Here is an 18,635-nt window from a genome sequence, read left to right as displayed (position 1 = left end):
AGGCTTTGTACTGTCAGCACAGAGCCCGACACGGGGCTCTAACTCATGAACCATGAGATCATGACCCAAGCTGAAAAGTCGGACACTCAACCGACTGAGCCGCTCAGATGCCCCTCGTCTCCTTTTTATAGCCAGATTTTAGTTTTGTTTCTTCTAAGGATTTTTAGTTTAACACCAGAGGGCCTTTGCACCTGCACTTTGCCCAGGCACTTTACTGCTTTGGCCTTCATTTTTGTAAATGAATTTTTTATTGAGATATAATTCACATACCATACATGCATCCTTTCAAAGTACACAGTTCAGTAGTTTTTAGTAAATTCACAAAATTGTGCAACCATCGGCGCTACTTAATTTCACAACATTTTCATCAACCCCAAAAGGAAATCGCACGGCCGGTTGCAGTCACCCCCCACCGCCTCTCCTCAGCCTGCCGCCACCACTAACCTACTTTCCACCTCTGTGGATTTTCCCGTTCTGCACATGAAAAAAAAATTTTTTTAATGTTTATTCTTGAGAGAGAAAGAGACAGAGCACGAGCAGGGGTGGGACAGAAAGAGAGACACAGAATCTGATGCAGGCTCCAGGCTCCAGCCGACAGCACAGAGCCCAAGGTGGGGCTTGAACCCACAAACCGTGAGATCATGACCTGAGCCGAAGTCGGATGCTTAACTGATTGAGCCACCCAGGCACCTCTGCACATTTTATATCAATGGAATTACACGATATGTGGCCTTCCACATCTAGATTCTTTCGCTGGGTACTGCTTTCAAGGCTCATCTATGTTGTAGCAGGTGTGCTAGACATCTGCTCCCTTTAATTGGCTGAGTAACAATCCACTGTATGGACACGGCCACACTTTATCCATTCATTTGTGGTGTTTCCATTTCTTGGCTGTAGTGAGTAACACTAAGAGTATTTGTGTGCATGTTTTTGTGTGGACATGTGTTGTTAACTTTCTTGGCTATACACTAAGGGAGTGGAACAGCTGGGTCATATGTCAGCTCTGTCTTTAACTTGGAGGGGTGCCAAACTGTCTTCCACAGAAACCGTATCATTTGAGATCCCCTCCAGCAGCGTCCGAGGGTCCCCATTTCTGCGCATCCTCACCAGCACTTACTTTTTCCAGGTCGTCTTAGCAAAAGAAGGGGTTTTGGTCTGGATGATGTTGAGCGAGGAGTCTGTTCTTTTGGGATATATCCACTCAAGTCTTTCGCCTGCTTAAAACTCCTTTGTCCCGGGATGCCTGGCTGGCTCCGGTCCTGGTCTCGGGGTTGTGGGTTGGAGCCCCTCACTGGGTGCAGAACTTAGTTAAAAATAAACTATGTTAGCTAACTTGACAATAAATTACATTAAAAAAATGGTATGAGACACAGATGTAGTCAATAAGCTAATTAAAATGCAAAGAAAGAAGACACTTTAAATATATTTTTTAAGTTCAATTTTTTGAGAGAGAGAGAGACAGAGAGAGAGAGAGAGAATCCCAAGCAGCTGTCAGTGCGGAGCCAGACGGAGGGCTCAATCTCACGACCATGAGATCACAACCTGAACGGAAATCAAGAGTCGGGGTGTCAACCCACCGAGCCATCCAGGTGCCCCACAAACAAGCTCTTTAAAAGTCGTTTGTTTGTTGATTGCTTGAGTTGTGAGCTCCCTGTCTGTTTTGGATCCAACTCACTTATCAGGTGTATGCTTTGCAAATATTCTGACCCCTGCGATGTAGCGTCCCTTGTCAACAGCCTGTGGAAACGCCAGCGTCTTGGTTCTCACGACGAGGGGTCTGGGGACGCCGCTCCAGCCCCGCCCACCCTCGGGGCCGAAGCGACGGCTGTGCCCTCCGCCACGCCGGTCAGCCAACGGCCCGTCGGCCCGCCCCTCTCCCGACCGCTCTAGCCCTCTGGCCGTCTCGTCGCCTCCCTCCGTGCGACGTCACTTCCGGCTCGCCGTAGCGGGCGCGCCGCCGCTTCCTCCTCCCGCGGTCCCGGATGCGCCTAGCGGAGCGGCGCCGCCTCGACCGCCGCCCCCAGGCCTCAGCCGGACGCGGCCGGAGTGCGGTCCAGCCTCGGGTAGGTGAGGCCGCGGCGTGACCGGGGACGGTGGGGGTCGGGGTCGGGAGTCTTGCGGTTCGCGCCCGGCCTTTTTAGAGCCCTCCCCCGCCAGGGGCGTGTAGTCGGGGGAGCGCCGGGGTTGGGGGGAGCTGCCGGGAGTTGGGGGGCGCTGGCGCGGGGGCGCCGGGGGTGGAGGTGGCACTGGTTTGGCGCAGAGACGCGATACGCGGAGACGGGATCGCCGGGGGAGGGGCGCCGGGAGTCGGGCCTGGCGGGGGTGTGTGAGGGTGGCCGGGGCTGCGTGAGGGAGCGTTGGTGCGGCGCGGAGACGCGGCCCGCGGTGACGGGGCGCCGGGGTGGGTGGGGGGCGCTGGCGCGGCGCAGAGATGGGGCCCGCGGTGACGGGGCGCCGGGGAGGGGGTAGGGAGGGGGCGCAGAGGCGGGTGGCGGCGCTGGCGCAGGGAGGTGGCCCGCCGTGATGGGGCGCTGGTGCAAAGATGCGGCCTGAGGTGACTGGGCGCCCGGGCGAGTTGGGGGGCGCCGGCGCAGAGATGTGGCCCGCCGTGATGGGGCGCCAGGGCGAATTAGGGGGCGCTGGCGCAGAGACGGCGCCCGCGCTGACGGGGCTCCCGGGTGGGTGGGGGACGCCGTGAGGGTGGAGGAGGCACTGGCTCGGCTCAGAGACCCGGGTGCCAGGCGGGGCGGCTCTCCAACCCTCACTGCAGGCAGGCCGCGGGGTCTCGCGTGGTCTCAGTTAGCTGTCGGCTTGGCTCGATTTTTGTTTGGTTCTGGAGTCTCCACGTCCGACATACTCAACAAGGATAGGCATTCCCCGGTGCACAGGTCCTCCTGCTCGAGGCGTCCCTCCTTCACGGATGTGGGAACAGGTGCAGAGGGAAAGTGACTTGTTCGAGTCCTTCTGTGGGGGACACCCGGGCCGATGCAAACCCAGCTCGTTTGGACGCGGCTGCGCTCTGCGCACTAGCGTAGTCAGAATGTTCGAGGCTCCACTGTGTAGCCAGCCCACTTGGGCTCCTCAGATGGCTCAGCCTTCTTACCGCCAGGCCTTTGCGCTGGTTGTCCCCTGTGCCTGAGCACTTTTCCACAGAGGTCTGGAGCCCTCCGTCTCCACTCAGATGTCACCTGATCAGTAGAGAAGAAGGGTACAGCCAATGCTAGTGGGTGCCCATCCCTGCTGTTGTAGGTGTTTGAGTCTTTCTGTGTTTTCTGATTGGTTTTTGAAGTGACACATGCAATAGAATGGTTTTGGTAACTTTTTTGAGTGGAGCCAATAAAACAAATATGCTCTCTGAACGGTTGCAGCAAATGTAAAAATATATCTTGAAACTGAATTATTCTGCCACCTAAAGATAAGCACAATTGATGTTTTTTTAATGGCACTTTGTTCTGTCCGTGTAATTTTTTTTAGTAAGATTGTATAATGCAATTTTATGTGCTTTTATAAACACAGGGTGATGACACAGTGTTCCCTCCCGTGCTCGCTGCTGGTGGCGCTGTAGTGTTCACGGGCCGTTATTTGCTCTCTCGTGTCGGATGCACCCTGGCTTGTGTGCTCTAGGCCACGGCTCTAATGTTGTCTTGTCTTGAGTTTATCTTCGCTCTGGCGTCTGTTGTCACGATATACAAATCTTCCAGCCACCGTTTCTAGGTCTTAGTTTCCTCTTATGCCAGATTTAGAAAAAATCCTGTCCTTCCTGTCACCATTTTCTCTCCTCATTTGTCTTGAACCAAGTTCACTGAAGCTTTTGGTCCCACCTCTCCTCTGAAAGCGCTCCTGTTGGGGTCACCCGAGCTGTTGCGTTGCCAAGGCCCCTGTGGACAGCCTTTGACCCGGCTGCCCTTGGCTTCCTCCAAACTCTGTCTCCTGGTGGCGCTGAGACGCCACCCTGCTGGTTCTCCTACCTGGCGGGGCGCCGCCTCCAGTCGCTCTGCTGGCTCCTTCCCATCTGCCTCATTTTAAATGTTGTAACGCCTCAGGGCAGTCCCCAGGCCTCCTCGCTGGTCTGTATGGCCAGGCGATCCCTGTGTCACGGCTGTAGGTCCCACGCCAGCATCTCCTGAACGTGGAGGTCCTGCCTGGATCTTCCCGAGCCGAGTTCCACGCCACACTTGCACTTGGGTGGAACCTGCCGCTGACACGCAGTGGCGTTTCATTTGGAGGCAGCTCCACATTTGTCGTTCCTCAGCTCAGGCCTCTGGCGTGATTTGTTTCTCTTGCACATCCTAAATGTGATCTGTCGGCACTTTCAAAGTAGAATTCAAACCTGGCTGCCCCTCACTGCCTTCTTGGCCACAGTCCCCCCTCTCTTACCTGGGTTATTCTCCTCCCTGCTTTACCTGCTCACCTGAGCTGTTCTGCACTGCAATTTCAGCAAAGCAGCTGGGTGACGTTTTTATTTTGTTTTTTTTTTTAATGTTTATTTAACTTAATTTTAATTTTTTTTAATGTTTATTTTTGAGAAAGGGACAGACAGACAGACAGAGGGGGAGGGGCAGTTAGACAGGGAGACACAGAATCTGAAACAGGCCCCAGGCTCCGAGCTGTCAGCACAGAGCCCGACGCAGGGCTCTCACTCGTGAACCAGAAGATCGTGACCTGAGCCAAAGTCGGGCATTTAACCGACTAAGCCACCCAGGTGCCCCTGTTTATTTATTTGAGAGAGAGAGAGAGAACGCGCACGTGCTGTGAGAGAGGGAGAGAGAGAATCCCAAGCAGGTTCCACGCTTTCAGTGAAGAGCCGGACACAGGGCTCAGACTCAGGAACCGAGAGATCATGACCTGAGCCAGAGTCCAGCGCTTCACCGACCGGGCCACCCAGGCCCCGAGTGACGTTTTAAAAACAAATCAGGGGCGTCTAGGTGGCCTGGTCGGTGAAGCGTTAGACTCGGCTCGGGTCATGATCTCTTGGTTGGTGAGTTCGAGCCCCGCCCACATCGGGCTCTCTGTTGGCAGCGTGGAGCCTGCTTAGGATCCACCATCGTCCTCTCTCTGCCCCTCCCCTGCTCACGTGTGCCGTCTCTGTGTCTCTCTCTCAAAAATAAACATCAAGACAAGACAAAACAGGAGTCAGACTGTGCATCTCTTTTCTTGAAGCTCTCCGTGGTTTCCCGTCTCCCTCAGGAAAAAAAGCCAGAAGTTCTTCGGGTGGCTTATGAAGTACCTGGTGACCAGGTCCTTACTGCTACTTCATGTCCCCCGCACCTTACTCCTTGTCCCCTGGCCCAGCCACACCTGGCTCCGGACCCGGGCGTGCCCTGGCCCTGTGTGGAACGTCGGGCCCTTACGTGGTCTGACTCTTTCTTTTCAGAAGCCCCTCTTCAGACAGGCTTCTGTGGGACTCCGCACCTTGCCCACGTCACTCGCTGTCTCTGTCCCTTACCTTGCCACAGCTTTGCTGTTGCGCTTGTCTGCCCGCTACAGCTTTGCGTGTCGCCTGTCCCCCTTCTGGGGGCAGGAACGACGCTGTGTTCACTCTTGTACCCCCAGTGATTCAAATAGTGTTTGGAGTAAGTGTGTAATAAATATTTATTGAGTAAACATATTAATGAACAAATTTTTCTCTAAAGCAGGAGGATTTGGCAGGTACTAGGCATACGGGGGTAACGAAGGGTTCCAGGGGATGCCGAGGAATAGAATTCACATGCTGAGAAGAGGGAAACTGGCTCTTCCAAGAGGGACAGACACACGCAGGAGGTGACGCTTGATGCAGGGAGAGAGGAGGGGGAGAGAGTCAGGTGGGCGGTGGGGGTGCTTGGGCCGTTCAGGGAGAGAGTCTGTCACCTGACCCTGCATTCAACTGAGGTTGAACGTCCGGCCGCCCGTGGCGTCGTCCGTGAGGCCTGTTCTGTGTGCGGGAAGTGAATTCTCTCTGTCCGTCCCCCTGCCCCCATTTTTATGTCCCTGCTCTTGCACGGGAGGGAAGCTTTCCTTCTCTGTCAGGGGGTTTGTGGCTGCCCAGCGGGGCCCCTGGGGTCCGCCACTCGTCCGGCTCTTCCGGTGCCCGAGGCTCTGCAGTCCCAGAGACGGGGTCTCGCCTGGCCTGTTTCCTTCCTCAGGTTTTGGCTGCAGCTGCAAGAGGCAGCCGAAGCCTTTTTACAGCTGGGAGAGCAGCATGTTCCTCAGGGAGCCTGGCTCTGCTCCTCAGTCTCCTGGAGGGGGACTGGGTGCCCTGCTGCCTTCAGGGGCCGAGGTCTGGGCCGCGAGTGTTTTCTTCTGGGCTGAGTGTCCTTCCGGCCTGTATTCTCAGCCCCGCCCACTGTGATTGCTGCTTTATTTCTGGTCAGTGGAAACTTTTATCTTGTTTTGGTGCATTAGGGTAGAAATACATTTTTAAAATCACTTATGTACTGAGCGGGAGGGAAGGTCTTCGCATAACCTCACGGCCATTTCACTTGGCTTTCTGAGAATTTTGACAGACGTGGTGTCGTTTCCATAATAGTCAGGAGCCACAACAATGTCTTCACCCCAGACAGGTCCCCAGCGCTGCCAGCCTACCCAGCTCCTCCCGCCAGCCCTCGGCAGCCACTGATGTCTGTCCTTCCTGGGCTGGCAGTGTGGACGCTCTCGAGTCTGGCTTCTCTCTTGGCGCGTCGTGTGTCTGCGCTTCATCCGGGTTCTGCCTGTCCCAGAGCTTCTTTCCTCCGTTGCTGAGTGGTGTGGCCGCACTTGAGCCACTCCCCTGCTGAAGGGTGTTCGGGTTGCGGCTAGTCCTCTAGTACAGGCAGTGCGTGAGTAATTCACGTTGTGTGACATTCACGCGGCACGGAAGCTCTCACGGGTTGACAGAGTTCCCCTTCGCTCTTTCTCCCCGTTCTCGACGTCCTCCCCAGAACGAACTGATCGGGTGTCCGTTTCTCCGGGTTTCCTTCTGTGCATTAGAAGCGGGATCACGGTATACCTGAGGGCGGTGTTTCTCACAAGGGACTGAAAATGGGTGCTTGGGAGGAGGGTGAAAAAAATATTGGGACAGTGGTTTAGGCCTCACATAGGGTCAGGCGCTTCAGTGGATACGTGCTGTGGCTGCGGGATTAAAATTTCACAGGGGGTGTGGGGCGATTCGGAGAGAAATGTCTAAGCAGGGCCTTCAGGGGCTGTGGGTAAAAGATTGAGAAATGACGGCAGTACGGTGAGGCGGGGGCTCGCACCTTTGTGACGTGTGAGGGGAAGGACTTCTTCAGTTTGTCCGGACTTTTCCTCTCAAGCTGAGCTGGATCCTGTCTGCCTGGGGAGCACGGAGCTCTGTGCTCCGTCAGGTGAAGGACCTCCGCCACTGCCACGACTGGAGACCCTTGGCGTCCTGGCCTGTTAAGTTAGAAGGGACACGGAGGTCTCGGTCCCCGTTTCCGCGCTGTGGCACTGCGACACGATGCAGGGAATGCCACGTTGTTTTAAAACGCTGTTTAGCCTGCTTTATGACATTTGGAATTCACATACCTTAGGAATGAGTATGGAGCCTTCATCATCGGCTCTGATCAGGGCCAGAAAGAGTGAACGCTTTGTTAGTGTCTGGGACTCCGGTTACAGCCCTTGATTTTTTCCTGTAATATTTTACTGTGAAAATTTCAAAGAAACACGGAGGCTGAGAGGATTATACAGTAAACTACCAACATACCCATGACCTAGTTTCTGTTAACATTTTTCTGTGTGTGCTTTGTCACTCGTCCGTCCATCCATCTGCCTTTTAAAGTTTTGGGAAGCATTTCAAGGGAGATAAAAGCGGTGTCTACTATGTTTAAGCCTCACCCCCTCCTTTTTTTTTTTTTTTTTTTTTTTAGCTTCCCCAGTGTTGCCTGTTATATCCTTTGTTTTTGTTTTTTTATATTTATTTTTAAGAGAGAGCGCAAGCAGGGGAGGGGCAGACAGAGGAGAGAGAGAGAGAGAGAGAGAGAGAGAGAGAGAGAGAGAGACAGGGAGGGAGGGAGGGAGGGAGGGAGAGAATCTGAAGCAGGATCCAGGCTGTGAGCTGTTTGGCGCAGTCTGACATGGGGCTCGAACCCATGAACCGTGACATCGTGACCTGAGCCGAAGTTGGATGCTGAACTGAGCCACCCAGGTGCCCCCCCCCCCGGCCTTATTTTTGGTGTTTACCAGGTTACTTAGGGGAGTACTAGCCGCCTGCTAGAAAGCACTTTTCCTGGGGGAGCAGGGAGCAGGGGGCACTCTCTGCAGAAGGACGTTATGGAGCATGGCAGTGCTTTCTTGGGAGAAGAGGGAGGTTTCACGTGGCTGCAAATGGGTGTTTGTGGAAGGTCCTTGTGGCATAGCTGCTGCTACCGTGGGTTGGGGTTCGGTCTCCATCCTGGCCCTGGCTCTCCTTAAGCTGCTTCCTCACAGAACTGCAATGTGGTGGTGCTTGGATCTCCCAGGCCTCAGATCCGATCTGGCTCGCACCGAAGGAGTTCCTGTCCCGGCCTGTGGGGGCACAGCTCACGCTGAGCCCCAGGATCCTTCTTCACCCGGTCTTTTTTTTTCTCTTTAATAATTCTTTTTTTTTTTTTCTCATATTTACTTAGAGAGAGAGAGAGAGAGAGAGAGAGAGAATCCCAAGCAGGCTAGCATTGTCAGTGCAGAGCCTGACGCAGGGCTTGAACTCACGAATGGTGAGATCATGACCTGAGCCAAGATCAAGAGTCAGACACTTAACCGACTGAGCCCCCCCAGGCACCCCCACCCCAGTCTTTCTTTTTTTTTCCTTTTTAAGTTTATGTATTTTGAGAGACAGAGCAGAAGAGGGGCAGGGAGACAGGGAGAGAGAGAGAGAATCCCAGGCAGGCTCTGTGCTGTCAGCACAGAGCCTGGCGTGGGGCTTGAACTGATGAACCATGAGGTCATGAGCTGAGCCGAAACCAAGACTTGGACACTTGACTGACTGAGTCCCCCAGGCACCCCCACCCTGCTCTTTCTTTTAAAAAAAATTTTTTTTTAATGTTTTTATTTTATTTTTAAGACCGAGAGAGACAGAGCATGAGTGGGGATGGGGCAGAGAGAGAGGGAGACACAGATTCCAAAGCAGGCTCCAGGCTCTGTGCTGTCAGCACAGAGCCCGACACGGGGCTCGAACTCACAAACTATGAGATCGCAGCCTGAAAGTCAGGCGCTCAACCGACTGAGCCACCTAGGCGCCCCTCACCCTGCTCTTTTTTTTTTTTTTTTTAATGTTTATTTATTTTTGAGACAGAGACAGAGCATGAACAGGGGAGAGTCAGAGAGAGGGAGACACAGAATCCGAAACAGGCTCCAGGCTCCAGGCTCCGAGCTGTCAGCACAGGGCCCGACGTGGGGCTCGAACTCACGGACTGCGAGATCGTGACCTGAGCCGAAGTCGGACGCTTAACCGACTGAGCCACCCAGGCGCCCCTCACCCTGCTCTTTCTTAACCCACTTGTGGCTGCCTGCTCGGCTCCCCACCCCCCCCACGCTGGTTTTTAGGAGTGGGGGTTGGGTGCACATCAGCTTCTCTGTAGAGAGGCTGCGGTGAAAGGAGCAGCTTTCGTTAATCTTTATTGCCTCGATTTGTTTTTATTCTCAACGTTAACCTTAGTTTGAAATTCAAATAGTATTAAGTGAAGGTCTGACTACTCTTTCAAAGATGGATAAGGTTAAAACAGTCAGGAGCCCCTGTCCTCAAATCTCGCCCTTTTACCCTTTGCCTTCTGTGGAGGCTGCTGCCTGCTTGCTGGTGTTGCGTGTCATCGTGTCCTGCCCCCCTGCCCCTAGGGTCCTCCATTCTTCAAGGGTGTCCTTGCTTGTGGGCCATTTCGGTAGCAGAACTAGATGTGTTTTAAGGGGAAAAGCCGCGTTTATACTGACTCCTGGTTCTCGTCCAGCAGCACGGAGTTGTTCCATTGTCCCCTGCCTTCCCTTTTCCATTGGTGACTGCGTTGTCCTTTCTAGAGTTCCATTGTTGTTTCTGTTTGTATTGGGTTTTAGGGAGTTCTTCGTCTTTGTTGATTTAATTTTGCTTTTTGAAGACGTGACTCTTTCGCATGATTCTGAAGATCAAAGTGATACAAGATGGTGTGCATAGGAGTGTCGTTGTCTCTACTGCCTGTCACTCTGTCTACACCACCCTCGGCAGGTCATCGGCCTCCTTCATTTCTGGCTCATTCTTCACGAGTACCTGTTTTACATGAGCAGATGTTTATGGGACGTCAGTGCTTGTAGACTGTTGTAATGAACAGGACTAGGAAAGATGTTTTTCAAGAAAAAATTAGGTATGTACAGATATGTGTGTATCTGGGGGCTTTTTTTGGTAGAAGAACATGCAGGCAAGATGTATCTGTATGTCTCTGTCTTTTCCTCGTGGGCAAGGGTAGTGTTTCACACATGGTCTTTTGCACTTTGCTTATCTGACTCCGTGTTAGCCCTGCGTGAACACACGAGAGCTTTCTCCTGCATTTGTGTGGCCGCGTGGTGCTGCAGTAAATGGAGGGACCACATGGATTCAGCCCGTCTCTGAAACATGGATGGATGTGGAGTTTGGTCCTGATGTTTTGCGTTTACAAATAAAACTTTGTGCGGGCGTGTGGATGTGTTTTTGTACAGGAGGTGGATATTCAGGGCAAAGCGGAGCGCCGGCCTCAGTGCGTGCACGGGCACGTGCAGGTGTGCGCAGCGGCTCCAGGCCCGTTTGGGGGTCCCACAGCTCCCTGTGGCCTCCCCCGCAGGCTCGCCGCCTGGCTTCTGAACTGTTCGGTCTGGTAGATGAGAAGTGACGCTTCGCCTCAATTTCAATTGCCATTTTTTGACTAGGAGCGATGATGTACAGGTGAAATGTGCTTGAAAAATGCAGCTCCGTATCCTGGAGTTGTGCCTGGTTTTACTGGATTGTCGTAATAGGAAATCTCATCTCATAAGTAAGGGCTGGGAGCGAGTGAACGGAGTCAAACCCGTAGTCCACTACTTGTGAGCGGCCTCGGAGAGGTACTCCGTGTTTTGATGGATCTCAAGGGCCAAGTCTAGGCTCTGGTTTTTGCATTTGGAGTCTTGGACTGTCTTCTGACACCCTGTGTCTGCCGCTCTGGGTTCTCACAGCCCATAGGGGCGGTGAGCACGCTCTGTGCGCGGAAATGGGTGGTGTTGCGGACGTTGAGAAACACTTCCCTGCAGGAACAGCAGTGATCCCCTGCGTGATGAATGGTGCCCGGCCCTGCTTTGGCCGGGCTGGGGCACCGTGACCATGGCAATAACACTGCGGAGCTACCCCAAGCGGGAGATGGCCCCGGCTGGATCTGGGGAAGTGTGGGGGCAGAGAGGGATGTGGGTTTGGGAAGGCAGCAAGGCTCATGGCTTGAGCTCCCGACCTGTTGAAGGGGAGGAAGAGGGGTTCTGATCCCTAGCCGCCCGGACTCTGGCTGATCCCAGATGGGAAGCTGGGAGTGGAGGGCGGGCAGCGGAAGCCGTTCCAGGCCTAAGCAAGCGGGCTCGGAGCAGCTGCTGTAAGTGTCCGGTCTCCCGGGCCCTCCACCCACCCTCTGAAGGGATCTGGCCCGGGCACCCCTGCCCTCCACTGATAACTGGGCCCAGGCAGTATTCCTTAGAGTGGCATCTTCCTGGTGTCCAGATGTGCCCCTTTATGATGTCATTGCCGCCCTGACAGAGCAGCAGCAGGCACAGATGGGCCTCTGGCTGGCACCGTCCTGCCGGTGGCACCGGTGAGTGTTGCGTGCAGTGGTCATGAGGGCTTGCACTGGTGGTCTAGCCTGATGCCACTGACCTTGGCCTTCTCCTGAGCAGTGCCCACGTGGCCCATGCTTCAGGGTTGGCTCCAGCTCTTTCTGATGGACCTTGAAAGTAGACACAGCCGCCGTAAAAAAAAAAAAAAATGTTGTTTTGCCATTGGTGGTAGCTTTGCTCTCCCTTGGGGTACCTGTGGCACATTTTGGGGTAAAGCTGCTTTACGTAAGCAGTTTCTTTACATTGTAGTCAATTGGCTTTATTTCTGTATCTTGACCATAAGCTCACTGAAGTCAGGATTCACTTTTTCAAAAAGCTGAGATGTAATTTACACATAGCAAAGTTCACGCTTTAGCGCGTGGGCTCTGTGACTTGGGACAAACATGTTTGTGACCATCCTCACAAATCAAGTGGAGAAATGGATCCACACCCCCAAATTCCCTCCTCCTCCTCCTCTCAGGTCAGCTCCTGTCTCACCTGCAGCCCCCAGGGTCTGTCTAATCTCTGTCCCTTGGTTTTGCCCGTTCCAGGATATCACGTCATGTCAGTGACCTGCGGTACATGATCCTCGAGTCTGGCCACTCCTTGGTGTCTCTCGACTGGTCCTGGTGTGGGCATGTCACTAGCTTCGTCCCTGCGTTGCTGAGGCTCCGCGTGTGGCTGCTCCAGTGCCGTGTGCCTTTGCCAGGTGAAGGTCAGTGTTTGTATTTGACATGTTTCACTGGATCACTGTGTAATTTATACTTTCAGCAGAGTGGTGGTTATATTACATATCGGTGTCTCGCTGTTTTCACTTAACATGTTTGAACATTTTTCATTTTTATTACAGTCTCCATCTAGAACTTGGACACTGGAATTTCTGGTTGTTTTTTTTTTTACTGAATTTTACTGCAACGAATATTTTTACGCACAATGTAAAAAAATAGGTCCGTTTTCTCAGGAGAGATTCCCAGAGATAGTATTACTGGGTCAAAGGTAATGGGGTCAGATGGGTTGCTTCTGCTTTCCCAGCACCATCGCCCACCCCGTTAGGCATGCTCTGGGCTCTGAGCCCTTTGAGATCTCCACTCTGTGTCCCCATCTGCCTCCCACACCCCCTAGCGGGTTGGCAGGGCGCCTGCTGTGGGATTTAACATCTCGGCCAAGTGGGCCTGGGAGATAGTTATTTCCATGCGTGTCGCATTCATTAGTAGTGAGGTTGGATGTTGTCCTTCCAGCTGCTTAAGTACATGTTTTTCTTTCGTGAACCTTTGTCCTTGATTCATTTTTATGTGGCGTTTGAGTGTTTTTCAGTTTGCAGGAGTGCTTTCTGTGATACTGGTCGTAGTCCTTTGTTGTAATTACCCCAAATAGTCATGATTTTGATGATTTACTTTTGAGTTTTAAACATTTTTAAATTGCGTGTTTTCAAATCCATGTGTCTTTTCAGATACAACTTTACCGCGTTAAGTTTAGGGACTTGAATTCTCTTCAGAGCTTTAGTAAGTATTCACTTTTGTGTTCCTTACATATTTCGGTTTTGACTTTCCTATGTTTGGTAAAAAAACTTGGAACGTTAGCTTGTAAAGTGCTTCATTTATTTTGGTGAACGATTTGTGGTGACACTTTAAATGGGGTTTTCACCACGTGTCAGTGATACGTTCCCCCTGACTCTTACCTTCCCCTGGTTTTGTGAGTTGTGAGACATAAGAGAGTCTGTTCCTGGCCTCTGTTTTCTTACTGCTCACTCTGGGGACGTATTGTAGGGAAGTAACCGCAGCTGTGCTCCTGTGTGCGTGTTGACCCTGTAGTTCTGTCTTTGGGCCATTTCCGCACTGGTCTTCGGTGCGTGCTTACGAGGACCAGGCGCAGAAGCTCATTCTGAGAGCAGCAGGCATGCCTGAGGCCCCTCTGCGGGGCGCCCGTCGGGGGGGCTGCTCGAAGCCTTCCTCCCTGTGACCCTGATTTCCCGTGTAGACGCGTGCTGCTGCTGGCCTGTGATCGTTGGGCTCTGTCTTCAGAGGTGCCCGCCGAGCACAGAGTGCCATTTCTGCTGTTTAAACAGGCCCTGATTTTCAGCTTCCTCAGCCTTTCCTCGTGTAGCTGTACGTTCTGTGGCTTCTGATTGCATGTATCCGTCTACTCCAGCCGGGGCCTGGGGCTGTGGGGCGCTCCACGTGTATATGTATCTTTGTCAGCTTGATAACTTCTGGTTTATGATGTTTGCATCCCTACTTTCTGTGAGATGAGCTATGAGGACGAGAGGGCCGGCCCTCTTGCTCGTTTTGGGGGGCAGGGATGGAAGGAACACCCAAGAAGCGAGGAGCCAGGTGGGAATTTCAAACCATGGAAGGGTATTTCTGTGCCTGTGACCCTGCCACAGCAGGAAGCAGACAGCCGCGGGGGGCGGTGGGGGGGGGGGTGGGAGCTGTGGGTGGCATCCTGTCCCTTGCGGACATAGACTCTCTAGCCGGGTCTGACTTGGGGGCACTTTGGGGTCCCACCTCACCACCTGCTCAGCCCTGTCCTGAGAGGTGACCCCCAGCACCTCCCTAGTTCTGTGCACAAAGCAGTTTTTGGGTGGGAGCCCTTTGAAGCCATCGTACCAGGCTCAGACAGTTTGCAAACTTCTGAGGGAGACTCTCCCCAAGCAAGGGCCCTAGTGCCCACCGTTCCCCTTCTCTCCCTGAGGTTTGAGGCATCTTCCTGTTTTGTCCTGGCTCCTGCAACAGGTCTGAGGCGAGGCTTTGGCCCCAGGCCTGGGCCCTCTCTTTTAGGAGCTTAGAAGAGAGTGTCTGTCTGATACGTAGTGGGTGCTCTGTGTGCTGGCAGTTGATGTAGCCCAGAAGTTGGTGGGGGCTGGTGGGGTGTTCTGTTCTGGTTATGGGGTGACGGCAGCATACAGCCCACACCTCTACTCGGCAGCGGTCATGCCTGCCAGTGAGCGGGGCGCCGTCCCTCCACCGTGTGTGGGAACAGAGGAGGGCCGCGAGGCCAGGGGAAGGCCTCTGGGAAGAAACGTACCCGTCACCAGTGCCAGTGCCGAGTTCAGATCCTGCTTGGCCTCGAGCTGGTGATGCCGGTTACCGTCCGTGGTAGCCGGTTGGGATCACCCACCTACAGCCAGGCTGTGCCCTGGCCCTGGGCACAACTGCGACCCCAAAGGACCTCTTCCTCGTCTGTGCTGAGGGACCTCGGCTCCAGTGCTGTCTCTTGCGTGGCTCGACCAGAATCTCAGACTCACTTGCGTCAGATGCCAGTGGGAGCATGCCTTCAGAATCTCTCTCTGGCGCTGCTTAATGGTGCTCGTAGTAAGTGCCGATCTGACGGTTACACTTGACTCAAGTAACTCGATTTTAACTTTGATTTTTTTCAGGAGAACCTTAAGTTGGATTAAAAAGGGGGGCGATAATGCACCATGGCAGCGGCCCTCAGAGCGTCCAGCACCAGCTGCAGAGGCCCCGGGCCTTCGCCAGCAGTGAAGAAGAGCAGCAGGCCCACCCAAATCCACCCCAGTCCCCGGCCACGCCCTTCGCGCCGTCGGCCAGCCCGTCTGCGCCTCAGTCGCCCGGCTACCAAGTGCAGCAGCTGATGAGTAGGAGTCCCGTGACCGGGCAGAACGTGAACCTCGCCCTTCAGAGCGTCGGACCAGTGGTGGGGGGAAACCCCCAGATCACGCTCGCCCCTCTGCCGCTCCCCAGCCCCACTTCTCCAGGTTTCCAGTTCAGCGCCCAGCAGAGGCGGTTTGAGCATGGCTCTCCGTCGTATATCCAGGTCACTTCGCCGCTGTCACAACAGGTGCAGACTCAGAGCCCCACCCAGCCCAGTCCCGGGCCGGGGCCGGGCCTGCAGAGCGTTCGGGCAGGCACCCCCGGCCCCGGCCTGGGCCTTTGTAGCAGCAGCCCCACCGGGGGCTTCGTGGACGCCAGCGTGCTGGTGAGGCAGATGAGCTTGAGCCCGTCCGGGGGCGGGCACTTTGTGTTTCAGGAGAGCTCGGGCCTCGCCCAGATGGCTCCGGGCACCCAGGTGCAGCTGCAGCACGCGGGGGCTCCCATCGCGGTCCGAGAACGGAGACTGTCACAGCCCCACGCGCAGTCCGGGGGCACCGTCCACCACCTGGGACCTCAGAGCCCTGCGGCCGCGGGCGCGGCCAGCCTGCAGCCCCTGGCCAGCCCCGGCCACATCACCACCGCGAGCTTGCCCCCCCAGATCAGCAGTATCATCCAGGGGCAGCTGGTCCCGCAGCAGGTGCTGCAGGGGCCGCCACTGACCAGACCCCTGCTGCCCGGGGTCGGGGTCGGGGTCGGGGGGGCTTCGGCCTTTGGGATGACGTCCCCGCCGCCCCCCACGAGCCCTTCCAGGACCACGGTGGCCCCGGGCCTCTCCAGCCTTCCTCTCACGTCTGCGGGGAGTGCGGGGGTGAGGAAGGCTCCCAAGAAGTTGGAGGAGATTCCCCCGGCCTCTCAGGAGCTGGCCCAGATGCGGAAGCAGTGCCTGGACTATCACTACAGAGAGATGGAGGTGTTGAAGGAGGCCTTCAAGGAGTACCTGATTGAGTTGTTCTTCTTGCAACACCTCCAAGGGAACATGATGGACTTCTTGGCTTTTAAGAAGAAGCATTATGCTCCGTTGCAAGCTTATCTTAGGCAGAATGATTTGGACCTGGAGGAGGAGGAGGAGGAGGATGAGGAGGAGGAGGAGGAGGAGGAAGAAAAGTCTGAGGTTATCAACGACGAGGTGAGAAACGGCAGCGTAACAATTAGAGGACCATGCTACGCAGATTTGAGTCTAGGTGACTGTTGTTGACGCGTAACCTACGAGCCTGGGGTGTTTCTAGGATGTGGTCTCATCAGGATGTGATCCAGGAGTAGACCCGAAGACGTATTTTGTTGTTTCCTGAGGGGGGGTGGGGGGCAGTTCTGGATGCTGGCAGGAAGATGCAGGGTGGCCCCGGGAGCCGGTCCAGAACTGAGCACTTTCATCCAGAGAAAGGTGGTCCTGTTTCCCGAGGGCTACCCTGGCACAACCCAGCCTTCCCCTGTGCTCGGCTGGTGGCATGGGTCTTGGCCGGCACTGAGGCTAGAGGTGTGGAGACTTTCTGGCTGCTTGTCAGGGTTTCACATTTTACTCCTATGGGCCCACCTGTTAAAAACCCCACACGTGGTTTTTTTTTTTTTTTTTAATTTTTTTTTTTTTTAACATTTAGTTGTTTTTGAGACAGAGACAGAGCATGAGCAGGGGAGGGTCAGAGAGAGAGGGAGACACAGAATCCGAAACAGGCTCCAGGCTCTGAGCTGTCAGCCCAGAGCCCAATGTGGGGCTCGAACTCATGGACCGCGAGATCATGACCTGAGCCAAAGTCGGACGCCCAACCGACTGAGCCACCCAGGCGCCCCACATGTGGTTTTTAAAGAAGGGATTTGAATCACTAGGTTTTTATAGAATACCAGTCATGATTTTAAGTCACTAGGTATATTTGTGTGGTGCCTTCGTGATTAAAACACAGTTGTTCCAGCAAAAAAAGTGAGAGTTTTTCAATTTTTAGATGCAGTCTTCATTTTGAGAAATTAAACAATTTTTTTTCAATGTTTATGTATTTTTGAGAGGAAGAGACAGAGTGTGAGTGGGAAAGGGGCAGAGAGAGAGAGAGAGGGAGACACAGAATGTGAAGCAGGCTCCAGGCTCTGAGCTGTCAGCACAGAGCTGACGCGGGGCTCGAACTCACGAGCCATGAGAGCACGACCCGAGCCGAAGTCGGACGCTGAGCCGACAGAGCCACCCAGGCGCCCCTTCAAATTGAGAAATTAAACTCCCATGTGTGCAAGTACCTATCGAGTAGGATCTCTTTCAGATAATGTAGTTTTCGGGTGCCTGGAACGGGTGCTTAGTGAATCCCCCAGTTGAGGTTTTTCATTTCCATAGTGATCGCTGAGACCCTTTTACTTGTACTTCCTGAAAAGGAAGCTGATGCAAACAGGGCGGTAGTGAGGGCTGCTGTAATGTGCTGTACTTTGTGCCTTTGTGTTGTGTAGTCTACAGTACGTTGGTGGGACTGACTTTGTTTTATGATACAGCTCAAGTAATCGAACTCATTGTCAGCTCTTCTCCTGCAAAGAAATCAGCCTTTGCTGACCAAAAGCTGGTCTCTTTGCTCTGCCGTCCTCGTTGAGATTTATGGACGTATCTGTGTGGCTTTGCCATTGTGTGTTTTCTTTTAACACCCTTTCCAGAAAGGACCATTTTTATGTTCCAAAAGTTTATATGATGTTTTGAGGACGACACCTCTGTTGCCACGAAATAGTGAATTTCAGTTCTCTCTCTGGACTCCAGCGTTGTCCGAAAGGATCAGCCCCCCCCTTATCTGTGCTAGCGAGGAAACAGTTCCCTTTTTGCACCTTCCTGCTGAGACAGACGCAGTAGGCCCCGGGGCGGCTGGCACGCAGCGCGGGTCGCCCATGAGGGTCTCGGGGCTCTGGCGCCCGGACACCGCCTGCCGCTTCCCCGTTGACGGTTCGAAGCCGCAGAGGGTACGGGTGCCGCCCCGCGCTCAGACCGGAGACGCGCCGCCGAGTCAGGTTGTTATGTTGCGAGTCCACCATGAGTCAGTTTGGTGTCCTTTTACGGGAGTTAATGCAAAAGCGTTCCATTTTTAAACACCAGAGGCCACCGAGCTTATCAGCGATAAAATTCTGACAAGATTTTGAGCAGTCTTAAAAATTATGTTGCCTTTTTTTCTCAAAATATCTCCTCTCAGGTAAAGGTTGTGACAGGAAAGGATGGGCAGACTGGTACTCCCGTTGCTATAGCAACCCAGCTTCCGCCAAATGTTTCTGCTGCTTTTTCATCCCAGCAGCAACCGTTTCAGGTACTTTTCGATGGTTCTCAAATGTAGCCTCATCCCAGACTTCCCTCCA

General features: G+C 54.0%; 1 protein-coding gene across 14 annotated transcripts in view; it reads left to right on the top strand.

Annotated features, from left to right (window-relative positions):
* Window positions 1-1,924: 1,924 nt before the first annotated feature.
* EP400 (E1A binding protein p400) overlaps window positions 1,925-18,635 on the top strand; it is a 97,399-nt gene continuing 80,688 nt past the window's right edge. For 6 of the 14 annotated variants that reach the window (XM_027052050.2, XM_053206376.1, XM_027052051.2 and 3 more), the window contains exons 1-3: window positions 12,273-12,436; window positions 15,098-16,458; window positions 18,476-18,586. In XM_027052050.2, the coding sequence (XP_026907851.1) occupies window positions 15,133-16,458; window positions 18,476-18,586 (1,437 nt within the window). In that variant the 5' untranslated portion in view covers window positions 12,273-12,436; window positions 15,098-15,132. Of the gene's footprint in view, window positions 2,064-12,272; window positions 12,437-13,171; window positions 13,224-15,097; window positions 16,459-18,475; window positions 18,587-18,635 lie in introns of those variants that run through there. The other 8 variants (XM_027052057.2, XM_027052055.2, XM_027052060.2 and 5 more) reach the window with 4 other exon arrangements.

This window comes from Acinonyx jubatus, chromosome D3, assembly GCF_027475565.1.
Source record: "Acinonyx jubatus isolate Ajub_Pintada_27869175 chromosome D3, VMU_Ajub_asm_v1.0, whole genome shotgun sequence".
In the NCBI taxonomy this organism is placed as follows: domain Eukaryota; kingdom Metazoa; phylum Chordata; class Mammalia; order Carnivora; family Felidae; genus Acinonyx; species Acinonyx jubatus.
This window is presented reverse-complemented; position numbering and strand designations above follow the sequence as displayed.